Source organism: Brachyistius frenatus, unplaced genomic scaffold (genome assembly GCF_029030835.1).
Source record: "Brachyistius frenatus isolate BFR_SWC_R1_liver_20210118 unplaced genomic scaffold, ASM2903083v1 Contig_11, whole genome shotgun sequence".
Taxonomy (NCBI): domain Eukaryota; kingdom Metazoa; phylum Chordata; class Actinopteri; family Embiotocidae; genus Brachyistius; species Brachyistius frenatus.
Genome location: NW_027210610.1, coordinates 2228529 through 2252219, shown reverse-complemented (window position 1 = coordinate 2252219; position 23691 = coordinate 2228529). Strand labels below are relative to the sequence as shown.

The 23691-nt window shown below is 43.2% G+C and overlaps 3 protein-coding genes across 3 annotated transcripts; 2 read left to right on the top strand and 1 right to left on the bottom strand.

The window, feature by feature from the left end:
* The first annotated feature begins 66 nt into the window (after positions 1–66).
* Positions 67–9640, top strand: LOC138616884 (tumor necrosis factor receptor superfamily member 12A). The gene is made up of 5 exons (XM_069691465.1): positions 67–1286; positions 5257–5355; positions 6699–6842; positions 7453–7501; positions 8087–9640. Exons 1-4 carry the CDS (start codon positions 1205–1207, stop codon positions 7491–7493), a joined length of 366 nt encoding a protein of 121 aa, XP_069547566.1. The 5' UTR covers positions 67–1204; the 3' UTR covers positions 7494–7501; positions 8087–9640.
* On the bottom strand, positions 9329–20259 carry znf646 (zinc finger protein 646). Its single transcript, XM_069691455.1, is given in 5 exon segments — positions 9329–13883; positions 14711–15790; positions 16020–17137; positions 17139–18809; positions 20192–20259. Coding segments are annotated over 4 exon segments (4584 nt in total). The 5' UTR covers positions 18624–18809; positions 20192–20259; the 3' UTR covers positions 9329–12982.
* On the top strand, positions 20105–23593 carry znf668 (zinc finger protein 668). Its single transcript, XM_069691460.1, has 2 exons — positions 20105–20356; positions 21002–23593. Exons 1-2 carry the CDS (start codon positions 20302–20304, stop codon positions 23029–23031), a joined length of 2085 nt encoding a protein of 694 aa, XP_069547561.1. The 5' UTR covers positions 20105–20301; the 3' UTR covers positions 23032–23593.
* The last annotated feature ends 98 nt before the right edge of the window (positions 23594–23691 follow it).

The window sequence follows — 23691 nt, the reverse complement described above, 5'->3', positions numbered from 1 at the left end:
ACTGGGAGGTTGGTTAGCGTCTGTTTGACGTTAGCTCTTGTGGGAAAGACAGTTCGCACCATGTAGCACATAAAACAGTTCCAGGTTGCGGAGAGAAAGAGTGAAAATATATAGTTTATCAGGCATTTGGGAACAGTCAAGAATTACTCAAGAATCAGTGATAATGATGCAAAAAAAAAAGAAAAAAGATAGTTTTTAATAACAGGGCTACATTCATGAATGTATACAACCGGTCATAAATAAATGAGTAGATTTCACTGTGTGCATATTTGTGTGCCACAGAGCACAGATGTTGTAGTAACCGCTGGTCTTCATTAACAGATGAGACAATGCTGTGACAGGGGCCAGCCTGATAGCTCTGCAGGCATGCGTCCACTGGCTTTGTTATTGCATATTTGTGCTGGAGCAGGCGGCTACACCCAGCCCCAGACATCAATAACACCACCCTGCGTCAGGGACGTTCACTATTCAAATGTGTGTTTCCAGCCATCTCGGGTATGTTGTTTTTTGGGTTTTTTTAAAAAAAATTTTTTAGCGCTGTACAGAGGGCATTCAAGCGGACACATAAAGATGATCTCGCTTTAACTCGGGGCAGACTTTCCCAAAAGGCTCAAAAGGCAGATCTTGTGAATGTCATCTGTTTTTGCCTGGGCTGCTGCTCCTCTTTCTTTTTTCTTTTTTCTTCCTGTGTATGGGACCCACACTCACGCCAGATAGTTGTGTTTTTTGGCACGGAGCTGGGAATGACGTCGACAGGCGTGGTAATAACAATGAGAACACTATTAAGTCCAGACTACACAGGCTCTCTGGTAGAAAAAAACAAAATCTGGAGGAGGAAAAAAAAAAAAAAAGCTCCTGGGTTTGACCATAAAATATGAAATACATGTAATGAAAGTCTCATACCTGGGGTGGTATAAATTGAAACTTTCACTCGAAGTGAAACAAACCGCACACTCTGATCGTGGAGTTTCCTGTGAGTCGGGGAGTGCTCAGAGAATCCGAGCAGTACAGTACATAGGAAATGACTCATAGGAGTTGAACTGTTAGCGTGGGTGTGTGCGCTATTAAAACAAGGCGCAGACTCCTCCGTATGACTCACTCTGATGCTCGCTTTTCCATGCTGAAAACCAGCACGGATTGTTAATCAGATGAACTTTCGGGAATTGTGTAGCCGACAGCGAGCAGCTTTCCACCCGCAGACATCATGGCTTCAACCGCTCTTTGCGCGCTGTGTGGACTTGTTATAGCGGCAGTGGCCAGTCTCCACGGTGTGAGCGCGCAGAAAAGTAAGTAAAACAACTTCTTTTTTTCTTTTTTTTTTTTTTAAAAGTCAAATCAAGACTTACAAACGTAGACGTAATTAAGTGATGGTTCTATTTTCGTCCCGTTCCTATTCATAAGCAAGCGCTGCCTTGTTTTCTGTGTACATGGATGAGAGTCTGGTGCTCTGGTATCACCGTAAAGTAGTCACATATAGTGGGTCTGCTTACAGAGCCGCTTCCTTTACCAGCTGCATTTCTCACCGGTTCCGCATTCCGATCGCCTTATTTCACCTCATCCATCCGCGCTCCTCGGTGAGAAGGACAGGCCACATGGGAACGGTGCACCGCCTGTGTCCATTTTGCACAAAGACGCATTTTTAGTGTCCCACAAAAACAAAAAAACAAAAAATAGAGTTTTTGGACTTTGTTTTAAGAACCCTCTGGAAGTTTGGACTTCATCCCAGTGGAAAACACCAGACTCAGATTACACCAAGAACAGAAAACCTTGAATAATTAAATGTGTGTTAGGGCAATTTCCTCAGGCACTTCAGTAACCAAATGTTTTTTTTTTTTTTTTTTTTTAATCAAACTTAACGGAAAACACGTTTGATTTACTTTGAAATCTCTACATCTGGTCATCAGCTTTTGATCCACCCACCCTCTAACAAATAGGACAGCACCCCCACACTCAAAAACAGCATTTGTCAGACAAGGTGAGGAGTCTTGCCATGGTCCTGTCTCCAAACTTGTTCGTTTCCCAGATTTTACATTCTACTGAACCACAAGAAACACCCGTGGTAGTGCAAGATGCCATTCATGAAATGTGTAAAAAAAGTTTAGAATAAAATAGGAAAAGTTCAATTGAAACAGAAGAATGTCTTTCTTGATGTTGTAGTTTTAGGAACATAGTTGTAACATTATAAATGTCATCGGGAGTTTCAGGTTGTTGTCTGTTGTGAGCAACAAAAGCTGCGTCTGGGGTTTGAGTTTGGACAAAGGTCACCCAAGGGTCGAGGTTCAGTTCCTTCCAGTTGTTTTGTTTTTTCAACCCTACAGTCCAGTTGGATGATGTGGGGATGAAATCATCAGAAGAAAAGCTTACAAATACTATGACACATTTTTACTGTGACCATGGCTATAAAATGAGTCAGTCCAGCTCCGCAGGCAGGCTGGCTGTGGAGGACGGAGAGTCTCTGAGGGCCTGAGCATGTGGCTGGAACTGAACCAGAGAGTTCGAGGTCAAAATGCCTCAAACATGACTTTTTGAGCAGGTGGCTTCTGGCTGCAGCTGGTTTAATAACCTGCACTGCACTGCATATTGTTCTGGAGTTTAAGTTAACTCAGGATTTCTTCTGGTTGTGAGTGATGAGACAAATCATGTGAATGTGATGTATTTCCCAAGTGAGGTTCAGTGTGCATTTGTAGATTTAACTCTCTTAACACCTGCAGCCTACAGCAAGGGCAAGATCAGGCTATTTACTGTTGCGCCTGCATTAAGAAGTGGACTTTAAAGCGACAGATTTTTATATTTAAGCAGCAAAGGCAGCAATACCCTGACTTTCACACCCCCATGTTTCCGGTTCCTAAAATTTCCCACAGTGGAACTCATTATCAGCATCTTGTATTAGACAAATCAATACCTTCAAAATACCCAAATATCTCTAACTTCAAGCTTCCACACAGTTTGTAACACAGACTTTCAGTTAAATATTTGTTTAAAAAAAAAAGGTTGAACCCAGATGACATCACAATGACATCGTCATGGTTATGTAGCTCCCTCCAGAGCTACAGACATTAAACAACTGTTTGAAAGGATTACACGGACAGGCCTTTAGTGGTAATGACCTAAAAACAAAATCAATAGTTGACAATTATTTATTAGTTTATATTTAAGTTGTAAAATTACAATTTATAGTCCTAATCAAACGAAATAAACCAATATGTATCCACTATTGTTGTTGTTGTTGTTGTTGTTTCAGGCACATGCGCAGATCATAAGTGGACATAGCTTTCGAGTCATGCAATACTACTGAGGATCCCTGGGGGTTGGCCCCAAAAAGCCTCCGGCTCCATAGACTCCCATTCAACTTCTCTCATGAAATACAAAGTCAATCATTTTTTTCCACACGTTATTATAGTGTTGTTTCTAAAGTCACTCCTTCTTATTAGTTTTCTGGCAGTCCATTTCAAAAGATTATTTTGAATCATTAATTCGAAATTAGGCTTCAAAATCATGCGTTTGGGGGGGGTGTCTGTTTGAAAGGCCTGTGGTGCAGTCCGGCTCCTAGTATCTTGTGGTTCCAATTAGATTAAGTCAGATTCACTGCTTGCTCCTCCCCACCTCGTCCTAATATGGTCACTTCTGGCTCCAAACTGCTCTGAACTTCAGAATGTGAGACTTCATAACAGCAGTCTACAAAATTAATGGGTGACCTCCCTGTTGGATGGGACGTGGGCCACATAGAAACAAAAGTTTAAAAAAAATAAAAAAAAATCGGCCTTTTAGAAGTCGTTTAAAAAAAAAAAATGTAAAAAAAAAATAATCTAAATTTTAGTTACCTAAAACATTGTTTGCGTGTTGAAAAGAGGCCAAAACAATTAGAAAAATATCCACAGCAGTGTAGACCAGGCCTTTATAATCTCACATCTCTCCCTCAGATTTACTTTGTGTCCCACCGGACTGTACTATAATTTAAGCATAGTTTTGAATTTACTGCTTTCACATGGTAGTACTTATGCTTTCAAATAAAAGCTCTGAACACTTTATCCACCACTGCATGACACTGCTGCACAGCTCCACCTAAACTGGGATACAAAAGACTGAAAAGAGTGCAGGAAGTTTTTTTTTTTTTTTTTGCACATCACATTTATTTTTTTATTCAATGTCCGGATATTACTTCCTTATTTAATTTATTTGGAACCCGGTCACATCTGGTTTCTAGTTCCATTTTATGCTCTCAGTTTGTGTGTTCCTACACTGTTTTGTGTGGGTGTGTCAACCTCATGTCACAAATATTTGCAGTTTCCCACACATTCATTTACCTACTCTGGTTTTAAGTCGCCTCTCGGTGATGATTCAAGTTTCAGTTTTCTCATGAAAGTTACCACAGATGATGAGTTAAACTCGTGGACATAAAAAGAAGTCGTCCATGCAAATAGAGGTGTGACGCAGAGAAGGAAGACTGATCATTATCATTTTACTCTACTGTTTCCTTGTTATATTATCCGGTCTGCAATTGTTTCACTCATTGTTATTTGGCTGACTTTTTAAGTGTAGAGGTTGTAATATCCTCTGTTTCATCGGGTATCAGTCCATCTTAAACAAAACCGGGATGTCAAACTCCCTTCTCCACACTGGGGTTTTCTGTTGTCTCACATTGTCTCACACCTCCAGGCTCGTCCCTCCCTTATCTTCTGGGAAGTGCACAGCTCCAATTGTTCAGCTGTGTGGCGGGCATAAAAAAAAAAAAGAGAATGAAGCTTTCCATTGTGTCCGCAGGCATTTTCTGTCCGAGCTGTACCATGTCATTTCTCGCACGCTCATTCGTTTATTCTCTGGAAGTCGCACGTGTACACAGCAGCAAAAACAATTCAAAGGAAGTACAACGCACTTTGTGAGAACACATCCTGCTCGTTCACACACACCCAAGTGACTGAATTTGCTGTTGCATCAGTGCACTCGGAATTTCCCAGTTTCATTTTATAAGAGGAAGAAAAAGTTAACCCCGTGTGTCAGCTGATTTAAATTTAACATCACCTGCAAGTCACCGGTTGTGCGTTATTTCAATTTTGTCTTTGTTTTTGTTTACTTTGTATTAGCGAGCAGGAATTTGGTTGGTTTCTAAAAAAAAAAAAAAAAAAAAAAAAAAAAGTCTTCAAATTTGACCTCTGCATCATAAGATTTTCTAAAATGAATTAAAAAGTTTTGCTGTCAACCCTCCACGGTGTATCTTTTACATGTTAACTAAAAAAACAACTGCTTTTCTGTGTGCAGGTCAGTGTGGCAGCTCCGAGTTTTGGAACTCGGATGTGGATCTTTGTGTGCCCTGTGCATCGTGCAAGCAGTACCCAAAGACTCCGTCCTGCAACACGTGTAAGACACTCAACTTTCTACCAGCCTGCAGCTACTAATACGTTATTGTGGTTTAATGTAAGTTATATTCAAGTCACAGAGTTAAGCAACTGATTCTTCATAAATTTTTTAAAAAACAACAACCTGTTGAAGCAACTTTCTAACCTGCCTGAACAGAGATAGCAGCCAGAAATTAGTTCCTTCATTAGTCAGAATGTAATTCATCCCTCAATCCACTAGGGGGCGGTGTGTGAGTGGGACGTTTGGCATCACCTTTTTGTAAATAGTAGATGTGACCAGGAGCCCAGGGATCAACTCATAGACTGTATATAAAAGTGGATGTCGTTTCCAGGTTTAAAAAATGAAGCTGATGCGGAAAGTGCCTTGAACTGCAATACCACCGAGTGCCACTAGAGGTTGGCTCCAAAAAGCCTTCGGCTCTATTGACTCCCATTCAAGAAGTCTTATAAAATTCGACGGTAATTTGTTTCTTTCCCTACAAGTAATGTCGGTGTTTTTAGCTAAAGTTGCTCCTTATTAGTTTTCTGGCCGTCCTGAAAATAATCCCGTCATTAATTAGAAAATATGCCTCAAAAAGATGTGGGGGGTGGGGGGGGGGAAGAGCGGGGGACAGTTTGATTGACAGGCCTGTGGTGCAGTCTGGTTATGGCTATCGGTGTGCGGGACGTAGCATCGTCAGGTTTACGATCAGATTGAGACAGATCCACCGCTCGCTTGGTAAATCTCGTCCAAATATGGTAACTTCTGGGTCCACACCGCTGGCTACGGCCAAAACACGAACTCAAGGCTTCATCATGGCCGTTTACAAACCAATGGATGACATCATTGTTGGTTGCCGCTTGGTTCAACTACACGAGAAAGTGACTCAGATTTCTTCAAAAAAATATTTTCCCGACCGCGTGGTTTTTCCCGCTTATAGGCCGGGACGTTGACACACTGTCCTCTAGTGGACTGGCTGGTGTATAACATGTGATGCTGGGTTGAGTTTCGCTCAATGTGAATCAAAAATTCACATTCTTGTCTTGTCATTCATATTGGTATGTATTGATATTTCTTTCCAATATTTTATATACCATTTCACTTGTGTTTTACAAAAAGAGGAAGGACACATTTGCGGCCGCCTGCACGAGAAAACACTTGAGACAAACACGATATTTTTCCATCCAGGTAGGTTTTAGTCTGTAAATACCATTAGAACAGCTTCATGCTCGGCTCTGTGACTTGAATGTAATGGTGGTACATGTGTGGTACAAACCGGGGCCACTTTCGGTTCTGGTTAATAAATCCATTGGTATTTTCTCTCCCAGTGTTGCAGTTAAAGTTTCTCTTGTACTATTTAACAGGTAAATATGTAGAGGTGACGCCTGATGTGTGGAAACTGGCAGCTATCACCAGCTTCTCAGTGCTGGCTGTTGTGCTGGTCAGTGCTGCGCTGATTATCGGGGTCATGGTGCATCGACGCAAGTCGCACAAACGACCTCTACGCGGTAAGACTGACGAGGAAGACGCAGCGTTATGTCATGAAAGTATACGACAAGTATTACTTTTGTTTAAAAATTACACACATTTTCCTCTTTGTCTTATTTATATAGGTGTTATTATATATATATTTTTTTTTTCACTTTTGTAGTAAATAATTCAGAGGTGGCAACAACATTAGTAATTCTTGAAGAAAGAGCATTATCTGTGTTGCATTCAGGGATGAGGTATTGATGACAAAGACGACTCTGAGGTTAATAAAGTGTTCAGTTTCCCTGGTGTAAAGCAGTTCCTGGTTCAGTGTTTCAGTATGAAGAGTCTGCTGCTGTGTCACAAACCATCAGAAATGTCACAGAATATAACTTATTGTCTGTCCAGTCGTACCGACAGACAACCGGCCCTTTTTCACTGAAGCCTTTTTAACATTCCACAGTAAACAGTTGAATAATTGATGGCTGAATATCATTTAGCTGCATATTGTCAGGGCATTGGATTAACAGAGCAACACCTGCACTTTCCTGCTGACAAATATCCGCTGTAAAGAAGGTTCATTATTAAAAAAAAGCAGTCACCATTCTGGAAAAATGCTCATTTTTTTCTTGATTTTTTTTTTTACAGAACCCATTGAAGAGACTACGGGGCCACTTTATCAAGCTTAAACAGTTCAGTAAGTATCATTTTTACTTTATTGTAACGGCAGAATAAGTGTCGACCAATAAATGAATCTGATTAATCAGTGCTACAAACCTCTGATGGAAGAGAGGGGCGGATATGAATGACTTCAGTCAGTGTGTGTGTGGGTGACACTGTAAATCTCTCAAGTGTTTTCATGCATTTTAATGGAGAATTACTTTTCAAATACGTATAAACAAAATGCATGTGGTTATGGGAAGTGGCAGTTTTCACACTTCAAATTCTGACACAAAAATGTTTGTTAAAAGAACAACAACAACAAAAACAAACACAACCTTCACTTGTAAAAAAAAAAATATATAAAATGTATTAGTTTCTGATGACCTAAACATTGTTAATAAATGAAGCACAAGCACATTTTAGTTCTCCATAATAAAAGCCTTGATCATAATTAACCACTTTAGCATCAAATCAAGCATCAGCAGCTTTACAATACCTTGAAAACTCCATATTGGTCTTGCCCGGTTAAAAATGCAAATCAAAGTTTCAAGTGTTCATATTTTACGATGATGCGACTGCGTTACAAGGAGCTCTGAATCACTGTCATGGCCTTCCACAGCCTCATCCTCCTCTGGAAACAGATGTGACAGAACCAAGGAGCAACTGGTTTAAGAGCCCGGCGGAGGGACCCCTGGACGACGAGCTGCACACTCTGACCGCGGGGGGGGAGGGGGGAGGGGAAGGAGGGGGGCACCTCGGCCAGATTTGGACCATTTTAATTTATTAGACTGTTGGGTGACGAGATGTGCTCAGGTCTCATGCTCATGTAGGTCCACCGGTGACCACAGGACTTGCAGAGAGCAGCTCTTACACCTGTGTAGGAATAGTAACAGCGTTATACAACTAGTGGTATCATCTTTAGAACTTGTGGCCCTTCATGTTCCTCTTAACAGAGATTTTGATCCGGAAGACCTTTGTGGTTTTTAACGGACGTTTGATTCAGAAATAACACGCGCGTCCGGCAGGACTCCAGTGAATGTAACACAGCTACGGCTGCCAGCTGGGCAGCAGTCTAATCCCCCGCTGCTCGGTGGGGTTAGACGGGGCCTACCTGCTGGTCATCTACCACAACGGCCTCCGAGAGATAAATCACGTGAGACATACTGTTCGGCACATTAAGGCCATTTGAATGTAGCTACTTTTATAGGCGAATCGTAGTCCAGCCTTCGTCCCTGCCTTTACCTCCATGTACCTGGTCTTTTTGTAGCCTGATGCAGTGATAAAAGCTGTTGATTAAGGGAACAACCTGTACTCATGCACTGTTACCACAGACCCTCTGTTGCAGATCATTACGATACTGTCTGTTTTCTGAGTTTTGTCTGGTTACAACTCCTGAATTCACATCGCTGTCCCAGTGCTTGCAGGACAGGATGCTTGAAACACTAGACACACAATCCCAAACTGCTAACATGTGGGAATGCTGCGAGGAATGTACTGTAGTGAAGCAAATTACCTACAGTGTTTTAGGTGGAGCTTCACAATCACAGCTAACTTGTCCTCTGAAATTTTCGTCAGAACCACAAAGAGAGAAAAAAACAAAACAAAAGGAAAGATGTTTGTGATTGTGAAGTCTGTTCGTAATTTAGTTGGAACCAGAAAGCACCACCGTGGACAGGGTTGTTGTTATTCACTTTTTTTCTTGTGTAAAATGTTTTTTTTTTTTTTTTATCAGACCACCACACACACACATGGTTCTTGAGAATTCTTGTGATATTTTGTCACAAAGTTTCAGGTTATATTTTGGACCTGCCTGCTTGTGGGTGAACTTCTTGCCCTCTGGATTCATTTAACATACAGATACTTTTTTTTTTTTTAAAGATGTTTATATTATTTATTTCTAAGTATCTTGCAGTATTGTAATGCATCAACTGTGAGAGACGAGCACTTTTTTTTTTTAAAAGGGACTCCAGTGAAGATTTTTTTTTTTGAACTTCCACCAGGCCAGCCATCAATGTTACTGAGCAACAACTAACTCTGCTTCTTTCTCCTGCCTCCTGTTTCTTCTTGTATATACTGTACATGCACTGGCTTCTTTTACTTTTAATGCAATTCTTATAAACTGCTTTGTGTACCAAATGTATTTTCACAATAAAACTGACAACTTTCATTCCAACTGTTGGTAGAATTTATCTGAAACCTACAATAACGGCTCCATTTTTCATTCCTGTAACTTTTTGTCTTCTATATCTCAAAATGAATAGATATAAATGATGATCGGTTTCAAGAATATGGACAACAGACAAACACACTGTATTTTCCAAGTCTTTTAATTAATTTCAACTACTCTTTAAATAATTTTCTTAAAGTCTATTCTAAGCTCTAACAAAGAAGTAGAAATCTACGCTTTAGAGTGACAAAATAGTTATATAAATATGAATGAAATACTGGGAAGGTCTTTTTGAGCACTGAAAATCCAATAAATCAGAACGTGTGGTATATGCTTTTTTTGTTGTTTTTTTGTTTTTTATTACACAATAGCTAATCTAGCAGTTGTTTTTTTTTCCTGCTGAAAGAAAAAAAAAAAATCTTGGCGTAAATGTACAGGGATCCAACCAACGTTTTCGTTCGAATATTTACAGAGCTCGGAGATCAAACGTGCCACAATACCAGGCTGTGATGGTGATCGATAACAGAGTCGTGCGGATGTTACGGGGCCACAGGAGACGAGAACAGAAAAGTCGTACAAAAATAAGTCCGTTTACAATTTTAACTCAAATGTGCACGTGTCATTTTACAGGCTACCAAGGCGAAAATATGTTACAGTGAGGTCATCTTAAAATCATTATAATTAATACACACAGGGTCTGAAATGTAACTAAATGGCATACAGTGAGTAGTGATGCTTTCTCAATGCTCGCGGCAGTATTGTGAATCCGATGCTGCTGTAACCGATACCATTGCATTCGTGCATTGTGAGGCAGAACAAAGGAGATGTGCTCAGCTCATGCACTGAAACGACACTTCCAAGATATTGCTTAAAATGTTACAACTCGCAAAAACTAGCTGAGGTTAATATCGAACAGCCGACTCGCTGTTCGTCAACATCCCAACAAACAACCGATTGGATCATTTTAAAAAAAGACCTGCTGTCCTCCGTAGGCTACAAGTTTCATCTACACATGTGCAAATATAAATCTGATAAAACAAACCGCAGAGAGCCGACCGTGTCGTAGAGAAAACAGCCTCTTCAAACTACAAAATATAAGCATCAAACTGGTTCCTTGTCCTGCCTAAATGTCATATAATTAATAACTATCGAGAGTGTGTGATTACAGTGTGTTCTCTACAATTAAGCTGCATGAGGCATCAAGTAGCCGTTGTTAGGTACTCGGGGCTTTCGAGGTATTTTATACTTCTGACCAGTGCCAAACATATTCATACATGAAATGCAATGAATAAGGCATAAAGAAAAGAATTTCAGACAAAGGCCATGGGTGCACTTCTGCTTGACTTCGGATTTGTGAAAAGAAACCACTGAAAGGACAACAGGCACATTAATTGGCAAAAAAAAAAAAAACAACAAAAAAACAACCAAACCAAACAGTCAGTAATTGCACATTTTTCACAGAACATTATGCAGTTCACGAACATGTGTAGAGTGAAAATGAAACTGGTTTGTCCTTTAAAGGACCAGTGTGAAGGATTCTCAAGGGAGGGGGGGGGGACGGGACGGGACGGGACGATCTATCGGAAAATGTTACCCAAATTGAGCCCTTCAAATCTACAGCGCGGTCCAACTCAACGGAGCGTGCCATGTTGCACTGCCATGTTTTTTTTTACAGTAGCCCAGAGGGGACAAACCAAACACTGATTCTTGGGACTCAAACTTTCACGTTTGTTGCAGCAACCGTAGATCCTCTTACGCGCTTGGAAGGGGAAGGCGCGGCTAGCTGTTTTTAGTTGCTCGCAATCTCCAACCTCACCGCCGGATCCTACCGACTCTTACGCGCTGCAACGTGAAGTTTGCATCAATAGTTGTGCTTGTAAGAAATGAGGCATTTTGAGCACATATTTAAAATTATAGTTTAAATTCATAGAGAGAAATTCTGAGGAAAAAAAAACAAATGTATTTAGACAAAAGTAAAATGGACCCACTTTCATCTCGCAGTTGCAATACTTCTATAGTCCGCGTCACGATGTTTTCACTGTCTGTGAGTGACGATGTGCACAGATTAAAAAGACACCATTTTTTTTTTTTTTTTAAAAGAAAAGGATATAAAATCAACAGTATTAACGAGCTCAGTGAGAGGAGGTTCGTTCACATTAAACTGCTACAATCGACTTACATTTTAGGCACTGGCACTTCAACATAACTGATGCTTCTATAAGGTTCAACATGAAATGCAGCGTGCACCGCAAGTGGCGCTGCAACTAAAAGGTTGGAGTGACTGACAAGCATCACGAGCTAAATTATAAACGTGTTGAAATGGCACAAGTGAAAAAAAAAAAAATAAGGAAAAATGCTCAGTTTGGAAACCGATTATCTACAATGTTTTCCGCATCAGGTATGTTCCTTTTTGAAGGTTTACCCTGAGTGCTGCCAATAATAACACGCCATCCCTTGGCTCATTCATTCCTGCATGTTGTAACCGAGATTTAATGAGTTACAAATCGACTGATGAGAAGTTCCTCAAAGGCTACATGAGTTTTAGAAGACAAGTTTTCCTTTTTACAACATTCATAAAAAGGTTTTCTAACAAAATATGCACATAAAATAACAGGAATAAATTAATAAATACATCCATTTTTAGCATACAATGTCACTCTACGTGATCTTGAATATTATTAGCGGTACAACTATTTACGTGATAATATGATTTCAGTAAATCACTTTGCCACTGACCTTCGGACACCCAGAGGTATTTGACTTGGAAAGAACAGGCTTGCCCTACGTGAAGTCCCAAAGGAAGGCGAGCAGTCCTCCAACACTGACGGCGAAGCCAACAAAACGAGTCAGAGATAAATAGAGTTTGTATATTTTGTTTCCTAAGGAACTTACAGAGGCACTGAACACAATTATACATAGCAAGAGTTAGAACAGTACTGTTTTACAGAAACGTGTTATCAGTGTTAACGTTCTCACGTGGACCCGGGCTGCACTTTTCGGTTCACTTTGGTTGGTTGGTTGGTTGGTTGGTTTGTCATTGAGGAACGAGCGGAGACTAACGTTTTTCATCACACGCCCGGTTTTCGGTTTTTTGTGGATCCTGTCTGTTCATGAGAAACATTCAGGCCTTATTAAAAGCTGACCGATAAACCTTCTGGAGATTTTGCAGCGATGTCGCCATCTGTTGAGGAGGTAAGACTGGAAGTCAGTAATGAAATGTGCATCTTGTCAAAGGACCGAGGAGCACTTTCTGCACACACACAAAAAAAAAAAAAATACTGTTTTACAATTATTGATAGAGGGATAAATAACAGATACATAATCTCCTGTATGCTCTGGAGTACTATTTTATAGGAAAGACCCCATGTCCAGGTCCATGAATGAGTTCGCATCCATGCTAAAGGAGGAGTCGTAGGTCTGGGTGTTCTGGTGCATCTTCTGATGGTGCCGCAGGTTGGACTTGCTGGAAAAGCTCTTGTCGCACAGCAGGCAGGCGAAGGGCTTCTCTTTGGTGTGTATCCTTCGGTGACATATGAGCTGAGTGGACACACGGAACGCCTTTCCACACTCCAGGCACTGGTAGCGCTTGGGCTCTGTATGAATGCGTCGGTGGTTCTTGAGAGCCATCAGGTTGGTGAACTCCTTCTGGCAGACGGAGCAGAAGAAGGAGCCGGTCTTGTGGCTGTTCTTGTGGTTGAGGAGGGAGCCGGCGTGGCGGTAGGTGCGGCCGCAGTGCTCGCAGACGTGGCTCTTCTCCTCTGTGACAGAAGTGTCGTTGCTCTTCTGTGAATTGGCGATGCTTCCCGGAATGTGGGACAGAGGGGGCGGAGCTTGGTTGTGCAGGCCACCCATCCCCAAAGACTGATTTATTCCTGAGTCCCAGCAGAGGTCGCTGTCTAAGGGTTCGTCCACGTCGTCGTCTTCTTCGTAGGGGCCCTGAGCCGTGTGGTGCATGTCGTGGTGTTCCTGGTAGCTGGCTGTGTTGGGAAAGCTCTGCTGGCAGAGGCCGCAGACCACAGGCCGCTCCTTGGAGTGCACCTCCATGTGGCTCTGCAGGTGTGCGACCAGACAGAAGGTCTTGCCGCACTCGGGACAGCAGTGACGCCTCATCTGGGAGTGTATCTGCAGACTGAGAGGATCAGGGAAGGTCTGGAGGCACAAGGTGCAGTGGTGGAGGCTTTCGGAGTGCGTCTTTTTATGGTTGAGGAGCGAGCCGGCGTGGCGGTAGGAGCGCCCACATAGGTCACACCTGCAGCAGGGACATGTTCATATTCAATCTCTAATAAGACACTGCAATCCAGATAACTTAAACCAACAGTAAATGATTTATAAACTATAAAGCACGAAGGCCGGGTACCAAACTTCAACATTTTTATGCCAGCGACCAAACATTCTTCGGTGCTGCCTGGTATAAAAAAAAAACACAACACCTTCTCATTCTTCAAACTTCCGTAGCAGGGTTACATCCACGTGTTGTTTTTAAAACGCAGAACTTTGCTTTGCTATGTTTATACAACAGTAAATATCATCAGCATCAGCATCAGTGAGCCGTAGTGTTTACTTGTCCCTTAATTTGTAATGTAAGTTGTTTTTTTTTGGAATGTATTTTATAAAAGAATTTATTGAAAAAAGTATTCTATCAAAGTCAAATCATCAGTACCGGTATTGAAATTATTTTACCAATACCAAGCCCTATTTGTGACCAATATATGTGCTGAATAGGACATTTTAGAGTTGAAAAATTCATTTGTCAATACTCTCTAATGAACTTTGTAATGCTGATACTGTTTATTTACTATTGCAAATTTACATTTTGTCAGGCATTTCTGTTCTGACATATCTGGTTACATATAAACCAAGGAAAATGCAGATACATCAATAAGTTAATATGTAACAATATATCAGTCCGGCTAATTTATCAGTCAGATTTTTGTCCAAAATATATGAATTCAAACACATTCAAAATGAAGGTCATGCCAGCTTTGTAAAACAAGTAGAAGAATGATAAAAAAAATAAAAAATAAATAAAGGAACACAATGATGACTGATAGAATTCTACCATCCTCAGTAACTCACGTGAAGCACTTGTCTCCACTCTCTGACTGCTGGACTCCAGGTCGGATGGTGTTCTCCTGACCTCTGCGGCAGCGGTGCCTCTTCAGGCCAGACCTGCCCTGGAAGCTCTTCCCACACGCCGCACAGCTGAAGTGACTCATGACCCGATTGTGGACCCTCTGGTGGTTGTGTAGGATGCTGGCGAGGCGGAAGGCCTTTCCACATGTGAGACACACGTACTTTTTCTTCTGCGTGTGGATGCGCGTGTGATTGCGTAAAGCCATGGGGTTGGTGAAGGGCTTAGAACAGAAGCTGCAACTGAATTGCCCCGTTTTGTGGGTATTTTTGTGGTTGAGCAGCGAGCCTGCGTGACGATAGCTGCGGTTACATATGTTGCATGTGAAAGGCCGCGCCTCTTTACTTGAAGACATACTTGACGGCGCGTCCCTGCTGCCTGAAGGTCCGTTGCAGGTGTGGGCTTCCAGTTGCTCAACAGAGAGAAAGGCCTGCTTGCATTCCTTACACTTCGAGGCTCTAGATTTCAGGCCCCTCCTGCCTCCGGCCGCATCCTTTCTGAGGTCTGCACAGACGTGAGCTAATAACTGTTTCTTTCCTCTGAAGCCTTTCCCACAGTTTTGGCAAGAGTGTTTTTTATATGCAAAGTGGGTGCGCAAGTGGTTCTTCATTGCGAGCTGATTAGAGTAAGTATTGTTGCAAACAGAACAATAATATTCACCTGTTTTGTGGGAGTTTCTGTGGTTGACCAAACTTCCTGCATGGCGATAAGTGCGCCCACACTGGTCACAGGCAAAAGGTCGCTGTTCGCCTGTTACTTCTGATTTAACTGAGGCTTCAAACTTTGTTTTTCCTGCTTTCCCTTGAGGCAGCTGCTTGCAACGCCGGGTGGTGGAAAGAGCCTGATTGGCATTTGAAGTCAAGGGCTGCATTCCTCCCTCTGACCTGGTCCCATTCATCTGCATGAGGGCCTGGATCTGGCTGTTGAGTTCCTGGATTTTGGCTTGGTTCTCTTTGTGCCTTCTCAGGTGGTTCAAGAGCTGCTTCTGAATTTTGAAGGCTTTCCCACACTCATGGCAAGTATGTCTGTGGGAGGAGACAAGGCATACAGTTAAATGTGTGTATGGCAAAATAGGGAACGGTTTACACAGGGCGGAAAGTCATGATGGCAAAACACAACTGTGACACAAAAGAAATGCTAAATAGGCAACTGCTTTTCATTCGCTTCGCGGGTATTTAGAATTTACAACAAGCATTAATCATTTGCAACAGAATATGTGTCAAATATGTATTAATGATTCTAGCTTGAACTAACCTCTTAACGTCGAAGTGGGATCTCTGATGGTTTTTAAGGGCCAACAGGTTGTAGAAGCGCTTCTGGCAGACAAGACATCTGAAAACACCTGTTTTGTGGGACTTTTTGTGGTTGAGGAGGGAGCCTGCGTGCCTGTATGTCCGCCCACATTGATCACACTTGTACTGGCGATCCTCAGTATCTCGACCCGTTTCTTTGAGGAGGCTTGCGTCATCTCGCAGGGCAACATCGTTAACTTTCACGTCCTCTTTACTGCACATCGACTCGTCCTTCCTCTCAGCCGTGCAGCCGTGGTTCTCAAGGTGATGGTAGCTGGTGCAGAAGATGCCACAGCTGCCACAGATGATATTCTGTGCGTCCTCTTTGCTTTCGTTAAGATCACTGCTCATGTGTAAATGGTCTGCCTGGTCCTCGTTGTGTAGAAGCTGGTGAGTAATCAAGTCCTGCCTATTGGCAAAACTTTCCCCACATGTGCTACAGATCATCATCTCTCCCGACTCATCATCCTTCACTTCCTCGTGGGAGGACATGGAAGAAGGCCCCGAGCTCACAGGAGTACCGTGGGACTGCGTGTGCCCTCTAAGATGGCTCCTGAGGGCTCTCATGCTGGTGTAGCTGTTGCCGCATATGGAGCATTGATAAAGATCTCCGTCATCATCATCTTCCTCATCTGCGTTATCATCTTCTCCGGCTCCATTTATTTGATCACTGCTCACATTTTCATGGAAATTCTGTTCAAAGTAACTTTGGTTGTGGCTACCATTCAGACCGTGGAAGTCTGCATTACTTTCTGGATTTCCAATGGCACAGTGACCGTTACTGGCCTGGACGTTTAAACTGCCGTCATAGTCACCTCTAGTAGTGTCATGTTGCTGCTGTAGCAGTGGGCAATTGTGAGACTTGATCCCTGCAATATCTGCAAATGTCTCACCGCAGTCTGCACACATGTGCCTCTGCATCAGGTGTTCATTGTGAGGTAGATGCTGGGAAAAGTCCTGATTAAACTGCTCATGGTACAATGCTCCATTGCTGTGGTCAACACTGTTCTCTTGCTCCATGCCAAGCACAGGGGGAGCGCTGCCCTCGCCCTCCTCCTCCTCCTCCTCCTCCTCCTCCTTCGTCTTCGTCTTGGGAGGAGAAGCAGCCCTGCTGGTTGTCCAGAGTCAGAGGCTCGGAGGAGAGCCAGTCTCCTTCGGTGTTGAGGTTAAAAGACGACGGGTTACCTTTGTGGAGACGAAGATGACTTTTGAGGGCGGCAAGGTGAGGGTAACTCTTCCGGCAGATGGAGCACTGGTAAATCCCGACCTGATGTGACCTCTTGTGGTTGATGAGGCTCCCAGAGTGGCGGTAGCTTTTACCGCAGATTTGACACTTGAAGGGACGCTCATCAGAATCTACAGTTAAAGGCTCTTCAATTTCAGTTGCATTGCCCGTGTTTTGTGCGGGCATCAGAGGAGGACTGTTTGTGTCCAGGACTGAGGGTTCTCCCTGAGTACTATTGGAAGATGGGGTTTGATTATTGGGGCAGTCTGAGTATACATGGCCATTATTTCTAATCTCGTCCTGAGGCTGATCAAAGCCGCCATGATTATCTATTAATGATACTGAAGGATAATTGTTTATCGGAGATGAATAAAAATTGGACTCGGGGGAAGCAATACCGTTGTCATAGGATACATTGTGGTTCTCTGACAAAGTCTCTTGAAGCCCAAATGACAGCGATGAAGAGTTGTGCATTTGGATGTGCTCCTGGAACTCTTCATCACTGGAGAAAAGTACCTGACACAAATGGCAAAAATTTACAGTAGCATCCTGGCTCTGAGGTGAAAACTGGTCCACCGGTGCGCCCGTGTACGATCCACCTACCGAACCGAGGTCTCCCTCGCTTCTTGCCTTGTGAGTTCTCTGGTGGCTGTAGAGAGCAGCCATGTTATTGAACAATTTAAAACACACTGTGCACTCAAACATTCCCACTTGATGAGTCTTTTTGTGATTGGTCAGGCTTCGATGGTGGATGTATGATTTGTCACATAAATCACATCTGAATGGCCGATTTGCAGCATCATCAGAGGTATCAGATTGTGTATTATAAATACCCTCTGCCTTGTCCTCACACGGGCTATTTTCTGTAGAAACATTGGCCGAGTTCTCACTGAGATGATGTGGGGGATCATCTTCAATTTCATGTGAAGAAAACTCCATGTCTACCTTCTTGTATGACCGTTCCTTTGCTCGCCTGGCAAGATGAACCCTCTCATGCGTAGCCAGCTGTGTTGCCAGACGAAAAGCTTTTCCACATTCTGCGCAGGAGTACTTTTTCAGGTAAGTGTGGCTCCTGAGATGACTCTTCAGGGCCAAAGCATTAGAGTTTTCTTTGCCACATATGTTACACTGAAAGGAACCCACTTCATGAGTCTTTTTATGGTTCGCTAAGCTACCAGCATGCCTGTAACCACGTCCACATTCGTCACATTTAAATTTGCGTTCTTCCTCTTGTTGGAGATGAGCGTCCATGTGCTCCAGCAGACTCGGCATGTTGGGAAATACGATGCCACATTGTTTGCACGGAAAACCTGTTGTTCTGCCAGGGTCTTGCACTGCCATCACAAGCCAACGATTGAATCAGGCGCACCAGACACAAAGTGTGTGAACAGGCTGGACAAGAAATGCATTAGATGCCTTTCTTGTCCACGTAAAAAGAAGACAGTTCTTTACAGCGAGGTTCAGGGGACGTCCAGGGAGTCGAGAACCAGCGAGTGACTTGAGATTGGGGAAAGCCGTCCAACTGAGCTGTTGGAGGACAGAAGAAGAGTTGAGATAAAAATTAAAAAAACAAAAACATTAACAACGTATGAAACAAAACACTTTTATGCAGGAAGTCATCTAGAAATTAAAGAATGCCGCAGATAACTTTTCAATTAATTTTCCTAAAGATAAGGTTAAATTCACTTTTTTTTCTTCAATCATCCTACAGTAGAAACAGTCAATCAAACCTGTACAACAACAACAACAACAACAACACGTGTCAGAGGATTTATCATCTTTTTGTTGATCCCTGATGCAAATCTGTTAAAGTCAATACTTTTATATATATATATATATTTTTTTTTTAACTTATAGGTTATATACCTGTATTAAAAACCAACACGTGTTAGTTTGAATGCAATAGGCAGCCAGCATCAAGGACAAACTTATTTCGCTGAAGGAAGTTGTCTAGAAATGATAAACATCCCGAGACGTGTTCATCTCTGCACCGGTCAGCTAGCTGACCTAGCTATGTCAATAAACCGGGACAGAAAGCCTCCCAACTACAAATACGTACAACCTCCGACATTACGAAGGAAACAAAAAACAAACAAACAAAAAAAAACCCCCGCAGCGAGCATACCCGCGTTTATTAAAACGGTGTCGGGGAGCAGCGAAGTGTTCATTTGGGAAACAAGAGCAGCGAGCTAACGTTAGCGGGCTAGCAGCTAGCATCATCGTGCTAGCTAAACAAACATTGCAGCAAAAAAAAAAAAAAAAAAAAAAAAAATCCGTTAAGTCGTTTTAAATCCGGACTCGCTGCGTCGGGACGTGAATGTGGATCAATACCTTCAGAAATACCGGTTCAACGCGAGCCTCGAGGATACGTCTTCATTCATTATTTTAAAAACGGTATTTTGATGTAAAGGGTAACCCCCTTTTTTTCCAATTGTCTTTTTTCTTCCATCCTCATTTCCACATTGCTCTTGTTGCTAGGAAACAGGAAATGTGCAGCAGAGAAATACGTCCCCTCTGAAACACGAAGTCGGTGAGCTCGTCCGCGACGTTTCAAAGTCTGCGGAGCCCCGAGCGTCAAAGTAAAAAAATAAATAAATCACCAAACAACCACCCGAGGTAAACAAACAAACAAACAAAAACAAAAAACTATTCCCTCTTTTGATGCTGGTTTCTGTTGTAACTTAAATTAGCAGCTTCAAATAGCGACATCAGCCGACGTCGCTCGGGACCGTTCAGTCAATTATCTGCGCTCCAGTTTGACAACCACGTTTTTCTTTTATAATATAATCCGATTAACTTTACTGGGACTGCCGTGTTTCACCAGGAGGTCTTAATACATGTCCTACGTGTCATATATATATATATTTGTTGTGATGTTTTATCGTTAAACGCATTAAATTGTTGCACACTTGTCTTGCCCAAAGCTGTCGTCATCATGGTCCTAGAGCCGTCCCCCCCCCCCCCGTCCGTCCGTCCCGGAGACAAGTCAACAGCGATCCCTCCGGTTGTCTCGCAGTAAATGAAGCCGTGCACCGAGGCTTCACCCGACCGCCTTATTGATGCCCCCGAGTCTGGTAAGGGACGACCTCTCTCTCTTTCTCTTTCTCTTTCTTGTAATGCGCACAAGATGCAAAAGGCGGCTAATATTAGCTGAATCCAAACCGTATATTTACGGTCATGACGACGATGTCGAAGTGAATCGGTGCAGCCGGTCCTAAAGCCAGCCATTTTGAGTTAGGTAAAAAAAAAAAAAAAAAAAAAAATGTTTAGCGAGCGAGCTAACGAGAAAATGTGTACGTACATATCGAGTCCGGTTGTTCGCTTATAGCATCATTGCCGGGAGAGCTTTGATTTGTGTGTGTGTGTGTGTGCCTCCGGTCGGGCACATGTCAGGCACTCATGCAGTTGATCTCTGACATTGCATCGGCAACTTCCTCTGGCATCAAAGCGGTTAGCTTATTGTCCCCTGAGGTCCTAATGCCAGCCATTTTGTGATTAAATGCACTCCCACATATTTCTGTTATTATGTGACTGGACTAAACTCTTTTTTTTTCTCTCTCTCTTTCTGATTCATCATATGTCACTGAAGAGCTGCCCTCCATATTTATAACTGCAGCCTCATGTCTGTGGAGGATTATTCTTCTCTTAATACTGATAATGATCTGTTTATTCACATAGTTATTACAAACATGTCTTTTTTAAATATCATGTCATTGCAGATATAAAGATGGCCTCTCCTCAGCCTGTGGAGCAACCTCTTGTGGAGCAATACACCCCTCCTGTGCAGGATGAAGAGACCCAACAAGAGGAAGAGCTGCTGAAGGAACAGCCGGCAAAAAAACGTGGCAGAGGCAGGCCTCCAAAAGCCAAACCCCTCTTCAAATGCTCGACATGCACAGAGGCTTTCAAGAGTCTGTCAGCACTGCGGAGCCACAAGCTGTCGGCACACGTAAAGGAACGTCAGCAGCAACATCCGTGCTCCGAGTGTACGAAGACCTTCTCGAGCAAGGCTCAACTCTCAAAGCACGAGCGCACTCACTCAGCCCAGCGCCCCTTTCAGTGTCCCGACTGTCACAAGGCTTACAAGACACCCACAGAGCTACGCAACCATAGCCGCTCTCACACCGGGGAGAAACCTTTCGTATGCACAGAGTGCGGTAAGGCCTTCATGCAGGCTATATGCCTGAGGATCCATATGACGCAGCACAGTGGAGAGCGTCCTTACTCCTGCCGTCAGTGCTCTAAGAGCTACCCCACCCTGTCCAAGCTGAAGGTGCACATGCGCTCTCACACTGGAGAGAAGCCGTACTTCTGTGCCGAGTGCGGAAAGAGCTTTGCCGATCCCTCGGTGTTCCGCAAACACAGAAGGAACCATCAGGGCCATCGGCCGTATGCCTGCGACGAGTGTGGAAAAACGTACACGGAGCTGAAGGACCTGAAAAACCACGAGCGATCACACACGGGAGAAAAGCCGTACCTGTGCTCAGACTGTGGCAAGGCTTTCTCCCGCTCCTCCTCCCTGGCCTGCCATCAACGCATTCACTCCCAGAATAAACCCTATCAGTGTGAGCAGTGTGGCAAAGGCTTCACTCAGCTGTCCTCCTACCAGTCTCATCTCCGCACACACTCTGGTGAGAAGCCGTTCCTCTGTCCACAGTGTGGCAAGATGTTTTCTGACCCCTCCAGTTTCCGTCGTCACCAGCGAGCCCACTTGGGTTTCAAGCCTTATCCCTGCGATAAGTGCTCCAAGAGGTTCCGGCAGCCGGCTGATCTCGCCGTGCATGAACGCGTTCACTCCGGAGAGCGGCCGTACAAATGCCAGAGCTGCGACAAAGCCTTTGTAGCATCCTGGGATCTGCGGCGCCACATGCTCGTCCACACAGGTCTGAGGCCCTTCTCGTGCACCGAGTGCGACAAGTCATTTGCTGAGCGCTCCAGCCTCAACAAGCACCGCCGTGTGCACTCTGGAGAGAGGCCGTTCAAATGTGAGGAGTGTTTGAAGTCATTTGTGGTGTCTTCAAGCCTGCGCAAACATGAAAGAACTCACCTAGCTGAGCAGACTGAGCAGCAGCAGCAGCAACAACAACAACAACAACAACAACAGCCGCAGCAAGAACAACAACAACAGCAGCAGCAGGAGACCGAGGCCGGGTCAGCCTCAGGCTTTACAGCCCACACAACTCTCCCGCAGTTCTCCTGTACACACTGTGTTGCTACATTTGGTACGTGGGATGAAGTCCAGGCCCATGAAAATCTACACTCCATTGACTCGACTACTTCGTCTGTTACCAAAATTGTGCCACTGGGCTCCCATGTCTGTGAAACCTGCCACGCAGAGTTTGCACAGCTGGCAGACCTGCAGGAGCACGAGAAGCAGCACCCCAAGCCGAGGCCGCACGTCTGCAGCAGCTGTGGCAAAGGCTTCCTCAACAAGTCTGGACTGCGTAAACACCAGAAGATCCACTCCAGCAGCAAACCTCACAGCTGCCCCCACTGCGGCAAAGCCTTCCTGTTTGCCGCCTACCTCCGCAAGCACTTACGGACTCACGCGGACGCGGCGCCGGCCACGCCGCAGCTCAGTGACATAAACATCATTCACACGGACCCCCTCCCCTCTCCTCCACCCCCCAGTGAGGCATCTCCCTCCACGGTTGAACCCAGCGCCATGTCTCTGACGGTTCCAGTCACCGTGCCTGTGACTGCGTTTCAGACTCTTCCGGAGTACTTAGTCAAAGAAGAGGGACTTTAAATGTTTTTACAGTTTTATCATTTTAATTCGGCAGTAACTTAGCCATTGGCCTTAAATCTTTTGTAGATGATAGGCCTGATTTTGAAAAAAAAAAAAAAAAAAGTTATTTTTTTGGAATAACCTACATAAAACGGAGGCTTCTTCATGTAAAATGGTAGCGTTTGGTCATTGTTTTTTGTTGTTGTTTTCTTTATTGCCATGTTATCGGAAAAATGTTCCATATGATGTTCATATTTTAAAATATTTACTGTACTATAGTACCCTTCTATGAAATTGTCTTATCTGTTGTAATCTCTTCATAAAAGTGTAGTATTGCAAACACACAGTATATAATGATCACTGTAAAATCATCAGTAAAATCTGTGTTTTTATCATGTTTTTACATGCAGCTTGTCCTTTACATTTTCTTGTTGGAACAATTTGTAATTGTGTAATTATTAGTGTCATCTGATACTGTTATGCTATAATTATTATAAAAATTGTCAAGTTAAACAAAGTATTCCAAAGTATTCAGTCAGAGTAATTACAGTTTTATACCAATAAAATATGTAATGTGTAAAAATTGGTTTTGTTCTGTTTGTTTTTTTTTTGTTTGCAAAACAAACTTGTACTTTTTGCTATTTTTCCTAGTTTTTCAGGGTTTGCAGTATTTCTTGTGCA